This window comes from Haliotis asinina, chromosome 12 (genome assembly GCF_037392515.1).
Source record: "Haliotis asinina isolate JCU_RB_2024 chromosome 12, JCU_Hal_asi_v2, whole genome shotgun sequence".
In the NCBI taxonomy this organism is placed as follows: domain Eukaryota; kingdom Metazoa; phylum Mollusca; class Gastropoda; order Lepetellida; family Haliotidae; genus Haliotis; species Haliotis asinina.
The window spans coordinates 37,505,733-37,512,934 of record NC_090291.1 but is presented as its reverse complement, the minus strand read 5'-3'; the positions used below and the strand labels follow the sequence as shown (position 1 = coordinate 37,512,934).

At 40.7% G+C, this 7,202-nt stretch overlaps 1 protein-coding gene across 1 annotated transcript; it reads left to right on the top strand.

Annotated features, from left to right (window-relative positions):
- Positions 1 to 338: 338 nt before the first annotated feature.
- Positions 339 to 4,801, top strand: LOC137258155 (coactosin-like protein). Its single transcript, XM_067795723.1, has 4 exons — positions 339 to 427; positions 2,619 to 2,701; positions 3,501 to 3,637; positions 4,700 to 4,801. The coding sequence occupies exons 1-4, from the start codon at positions 339 to 341 to the stop codon at positions 4,799 to 4,801; spliced, it is 411 nt and encodes a 136-aa protein (XP_067651824.1).
- The last annotated feature ends 2,401 nt before the right edge of the window (positions 4,802 to 7,202 follow it).

The window sequence follows — 7,202 nt, the reverse complement described above, 5'->3', positions numbered from 1 at the left end:
ATGTATTCTGCCAACGCAAGTAGACTCCTATGAGTGAGAAAGTACGAAAGGATATTTTAACCGAGTCAAATTCATGAATAATATATTTATGAAGAGGTATCGCTCAACTGATTTCGAAAAAAAAAATCAAAATAATTGTTCAGTTCCTGTGAAGCTACCGCTGTCAACGTTAATATCACAAATTAATATGTTTGAACTTAAAATAGTAAACTTTAAGTGGGGCCGAATTTCCCTTCAGTGATATGGTCCAACTTGGCTTTACATTCCCAAAACAACTGGTACAACGTTTTTTTCTGCTTCTGTTCATTTTCAGCACCAAAACTGTGGATTTCTTGAAAATGGGAAACTTGGCTCCTAGTCCCGTCGATACTGCAGATGTCCAAAAGACCTATGACAGACTAACAGCCTTTGAGACCGATATCAACTGGTATGGATGTGATACATTTTCACGAACACCAAGTATCATCACCGAATTTCAGTATTCAATACTTTTACCCCCTGAACACCCGAGTTAGAATTGGTCTTCAGCAACCCATGTTTGTCGTAAGGGCCGGTAAGAGGCGACTGACTTGGTTGCCATATGCAATGGTATTCCAATTGATCCTCACGATGTTCATCACAGGGTTGTCTGCTCCAGACTCATTATGTACAGATCGCCGCATATAGCTGGAATATCACTGAGAGCGACGTTAAACACAAAACGAACAAAGTATCATGTTAATGTAACTTCTATTTTGCCACAACGAATCCTATGTCTGGGATAATTATTTATGGATATTAAGCGTTGATGTGCTGTGTTTCAGAAGCTTTCTAAGGTCTCCATCACATTAGTATTGAATTTAAGGTCTCCTCTCTAAATTCAGCATTACTGCGATGTATGATAGGCCAGATTATAGCATGAAATACATTTGACTAACATCTAGTCCCTGAAATGAACACATTTTACAGAATAAATACAGTTTCTAATTATAATCAAAAGATATAATGAAAAGGAACCCATAGACTTTCTTCGTTTTCAGAAAGGAAACTGAAAATTTAAAATTGCAATATATTCTAGACATGCACTGGATAAATTTCTTGGATAAATGTATTACATTAAAATATCTGTATATTTAAAGTTTATGTCCTATATCATCTTTCTTTGCTTTCTGTTTCACGTCCCACTCAAGAGTATCGTGTATTAGGACCCCGGTGTTGCTAAATGCAGTGTTCGTTCATTCTATTACAGGGTTTACCACCCCCAAACACACCGCCACGGCATATACAGTACACGTTTACAATGTGTGAGTGAGTTTAGCTTTACACTGCCTTTAGCAATATCACGGCAGGGTCACATGAACTGGGCGTCACACATTGTACCCATCTGGATTTTCGGAGTGAAGAGCGAGCGCTTTAAAGGCTGCGCGGGTAGATATACTGAACTGAAAGCAACCACGAATATTAGTTCATTATAATCTTTGTGCGTCGCACACATTTTCACTAACATACACAGCAAGAGGATAGGACCAACTGGTGGTTACATCTTACAGTTCATTGACCGACAGGTGGTTACATCTTACAGTTCATTGACCGACAGGTGGTTACATCTTACAGTTCATTGCAAACATGTTAGTTACATACATGAACTACCGGGCTAAAGAAAATTAAACTTTTTGAAGTAATTGTATAAAAACAAAAAAAGTTGGTACGGGTTTGAATCCAAGAAGACGATTTTCGCCCCAGACGAACGGGATACCTATAACATATCAGCTGTCCAATAACGTCAAAACGTAAACGGTGTAATTGTGTTACATTGGTACAAATCCACGTGCACGATTGTGGTATTAATACCGATTTTTGACAGTGCAAACTTTCAGTAACCAGAAAACCACAGCGTTTATACCAAGATATGACGAGACAGGGCGACCCGTATGGTAGATATGGCTGCTTCACAACGCAAGCTGGTAAGAATCTTCGACTGCAACTGAGCCACCATGGGCACATCGATAAACCGCTACCAGCAAAAAGGTCAGACCCATGACCGTCCCAAATTGGGAGAACCAAGAAACAAGACACCGGCCCAAGTCCGCTACCTCCGGCAGACCCACATCCGGAACAGATTCGAGAAGGCGATCTCAGGGGTGTTGACAGCAATAAGACACACCATCAGGAGACGAAGTCATACGACTTTAGTTAGTATACGAACCTACCGTCCCTTCCGTGGAATGACCTTGACACGTCTGCACCGTCAACGCAGACAACAATGGGCAGTGACAGCAATGTGACTGGGAGAGAGTTCCCCATGACTAACACAACTAAACATGTATAAATGCGGACTGGTTTTGACAAAACCTGATCCCGCTGGTATCTCTTACGACAGACATGGGTTGCTGAAGATCATGGGATTAATATAAATACATAGTGATATCGTGAATATTATGTCCTAATGATAGTTAGGTATTCTACGTTTAATCCACACCGACAGCATGCTTATGACTCAGACAAACATTACCCACGGTAACCCAAGCTGCCTTAATGATATTAATACCACGTGTCATTAAACAACAATAAATTTCATTCTTTCCCCCCAAATAAGCAATATCTTTAATCGTTTTTATTGTTTACCTGTTGACTTACAGGGCTGTGTTCAAGTTCGACAACGGTAAAATCAAAACCAGCGCGACGGGAAAAGACTTTAAAACATTTGTAGCTCAATTTTCAGGTAAGTTTCATGTTTGTTTGAATACTTTATTATTTTTGTTAAACGAGCGAGTGTATTTTGGCGTTAAGCAACATATCAACAATATCACAGAATATAACCCGAAGGGTCGTCTTCATGCATTGTAAAATTGTAGTCTAGATCACTTCACAGTTGTTTGTTTGCTTGTTTATTTATACTGATACTGTAGGCGTTATAGGTGGTCATTTATAGCTCTAATGGGAGTGAGTGAGTGTAGTTTTACTCCGTTTAAAGCAATATTCTAGCAATATAACGGCAGCGAACATCAGAAAACGGCTTCACGGGTTGTACCTATGCGTCGTCAGCATAACCCACCGCCCCTTCGAAAGGCGGGTTCGATTCCCCACATTGTTAAATACGTGAAACCCATTTCAGGTGTCCACAGCCGTGACATTGCCAATATTTTACTAAAAGAGGCGTAAAACCCAACACACTCACTCGCATAAGTTAACCAGATTAGAAAGATTTCATGTTTATCTATACAGTGAGTGAGTATGTTTTTACGTAGCTTTAGCAACATTCCAGCAATATCACAGCTTGGGACACCTGAAATGGGTTTCACACATTGTCCCCATGTGGGGAATCGCCGCTTTGGGAATAATCCAGTAACATCACGGCGGGAGACACCAGAAATGGGCCTTTGTACCCGGGGAGGGGTAATCGAACCTGGGACGAGCGAACGCATTAACCACTAGACTACCCCACCGCCCCTGTTTAAGCCTACATCAAATGATGTTTGAAATGCTACTTTGGTACCTCATTATTATTTTTTCCGTTATAGATGAAGAGGTAGCCATCGCCTACTATCGCCTAGAGTTCGGGGTGTACGTCCTCATGGTGTGGGTTGGACTTAAGTCATCAACAGGGGACAAAATAGCTCTGACTACGGCTACACCGTTTGTAGTGACCATCTTAAACGTATGTTGTTTGTTTGTTTGTTGCCCAACGCTGCAATATTCCAACTATATGGCGGCGGACTGTAAATAACCTAACCTGTGTCCCGTTTCACAAAGCTGTCGTTGTGCTGCGATTGTTGTAACCCCCTTGAGAGTCGTAGAGCGGAGGTCGTTTTGCGAAACGGGATCTTGGACCAGACTATCCGGCCGCGGTGATCAGCGAGAGGCTCCATCCACATACTCCATCCACATACATATGTCAACCAAATCACCTAAGCTGACCACCCGATCCCGTTAGTCGCCTGACAAGCATGAGTTGCTGATGACCAATTCTGACTCTGGTCTTCGCGACTCATAAAACTATGTGTTCCCTACTCAGATGCCGCCCGATTAAAGCGATTCTGCCATGAGCGAGTTCCCCCAAACCGTTAGAGGATGTTAATTGATGCTATCCTGACGAACACGTGGCATGTAGTAAGACACCGGGCATTTGAAAATTTGCCTGGATTAGAATGTTGTTTCCTGTAAAACCTGATATTTCTTCTATCAATTTCATGAGAGGGTGGGGGTAATTGTCGTCCCAATTTCAACATCGCGTTAACTGGTTTCGGAGTGGGATATCCAAGAGCATCTTCGTTGCTACACGAGGGCTATGCAATCTCACAGTAAGCCATTTTTCATTTGCGGCAGTAGCGCCAATTTTCCTGTAAGTAATCCATCAAGAGCCATCGCAAAATTTACAGGACGGAGTAGAAATGAGGCCTTTCTTCGTTATCCATAGTGCCAGTTATATTTTGTTTCTCAGTATGACCAGTTTTTGTAATAATAACATCACTTTAGAATATCAGTTTTGACGGAAGGTAAAATTTCATTCGTCACTACTCGTCCCTTTCCGCAACGTCCAAGAAGACACGAGTCGCTAATCGGTTTGTCCCGGAAAAACACGTGTTGGTCACGAATGTTCATACGTGCTAGAATATTTAGGATTTGTTAATTATTTTTTAGGGCTTTCAAATATCAATATTATAGTATATTACCGTCATACTGTTTAATGATATTGCTTTTGTTTTATTTTTCTTTTCAGACGTTTTCGTTCCAGTTTATGACCAGCAAAATAGCTGACGTCGACCTTGACCACATCACTGAACTTGTGGCCAAGGCCAAAGGTCTTGTCAAACTTCATTGAATCCATTACGCGTTGCAGTTCCGGGAAAATGGTTCACTTGAGAGCCAAGAAAGACGTCATTCTTCGACCACGAGCATGTACCGTTTACAAATAAACACTTTACGTGTCAATATTTAGCGCTTCGTTTGGTTGTTCTGGCAGTCAAAACGTTGCATTTGCTGCCTGGAAACTGGGCTGGGAGGTTGGGCATGTTGCAAAAATGTAAAGAACATTTTGACAATCACCATTCCCTGTTCGGTTTTTTTTCAGTATAAATCTGTATACTGATCAATCCAAATACATTCTATATAGAAGTCTGCAAACTATGAGGGGATTGGCCGGCATCACTGTGCAACACGTTGAAATGTTACATCTGTTTAACAAGCGGATTATCTCTCTTTACCTATTTCAACATATTTTAGTGGGTTAACAAATTAACGCGGATGATAGTTATCCCCCTTTGTGTCTCCAACATGCCATCAGACACCGACCATGCCTATCTGATCAGTATGTAGAGGAATCCTTAGCAATTTTTTGCCATCGACATTAGAGTATAATTAAAGTGTATGTGTTGTTTACCGTAAACACTTATTTACCGTATCAATATGTTTTCCCATATTAATTGGGATTTCTGTCATTAGCATTTCTTTTTAAAGGTTATCTTAGGAGTTCTTCCAGTCCTTATTTGAGGTATTATATGAGATTTCTTTTCTGTTTGCGCAATTGACAGGACTGATATTTGGATACTTGAGGACATATTGTTCAATGATAACCTTATCCTCCTTTTCTCATATTTTCCATAATAGACTTTTTAAAAGAGATTTGTTGTAAAGGATATAGAACTTATGTAAAAGAACTTTATAGAATTGGGGCTTATATATTTACAGCATTTTACTACATACTACAGACAGCGTTTCTTATTATTGTTTCATATAAGTAATGCAAGCGGTCCTGTGTCGACGGCTGCATTGCCAAAGTGCACAGATTGCACAGTAAAAAGACTGTCTCCTTCATCCTATTGGAATCGAAACATGTCACAATCATCTTCTGATCCACATGTACGTAACGAGAAAGTGGACAATAGCGCACTTGTGTCATCTCAAGACAGTTTGGTGAATGCATCATCTATGGACATTGAGACCCAGGAGTCACTGGAGGACTGTGCCTCCAAGACTTTAGCAAAGCGAAAGGTGCCACTCGTATGAACAATCTACAGCCTTGGGAACCTCCATCAGTGTGTTCAAAGGACAATGATCACATCGGCCATCACAAAATAGAGTCATTTCTGCGTCAGCATTGACAAACACTGAAGCCATTAAAATCCGTTCGTGTTCAGTTAAAATTTGCAAAGAAAGGAGAACTTTAGGATTTCATGGGACATTCAAACCGATATGTACAATCTCTTCAACAAAGAAACCACTTTCAAAGAGAGGAATTCTATCAACTGTCATCATGGGAATCAGTTTCGCATGAAACTAATGATGTAATTGGTCGTTGCAAAAGATTGGCTTTGTATCACGAGTAATTGAATAATATATAGAGCCAATACAAACCTAGGACCAGCTGACACTGCAACGAAGTGAGTTTCCTGAGTCAAAAATTCTATATGATATCGAGGTTGTAAAATGTTTCCTACCTGCATCTGATTGGGTTTTCCCTTATGACATACTGGCAAAAAGGGGAAATAATCACTGTGGACATTCTCGGATAGAGTAGGTTCCATTCCATGTCGGCCTTGACCAAATGAATTGGGTTGGTCAGGGAAGATGAAAAGATCGACAACGTGGCACCATATGCATCGTGTCAAGACATTGTGTATCGTGGTTCACTACAACAAGTACTGGACTGTCTGGTCCAGTGTGGACTATTTCAATAACGTGAAATATGATGAATGCAATGTTCAATAACAAACAAGCACACCGGATTATTGTTAAAGAACATAATTATGCATTTCTACCAGAGGATACATGCTGTCTGAATTTATTACCAGCCTACAACTGTAATGGCAATAGGTGACTATTGGTAAGCGTTAACTAAAGAATAGGATTGAAAATCCGTAAAAGCTATGATGTATAATTTCTAACTTGAGACTCATGTGCGGCCGATTGATGTTTTGGCTTCTATTGCGACAGTAAGTGGTTCAAGACACAACCGGGGCGGTGGGGTGGCCTAGTGGTTAAATCGTTGGCTCGTCACGCCGGAGGCCCGGGTTCGGTTCCCCACAAGGTCTGGTGTCCCTCGTTGTGATAAAGCTGGAATATTGCTAAAAGCGGTATAAAACAACACTCACTCCCTCGACACTACAGTGGCGAAATTAATAGCAAAATAATGAATTAAAGTGAAAGTGAAATTATTTAGGTTGTATTGTTCTGTCTGACAGAAAGTCAGGTGGACCTGTGTCTGCTTTTTCCGTAATCTTGTG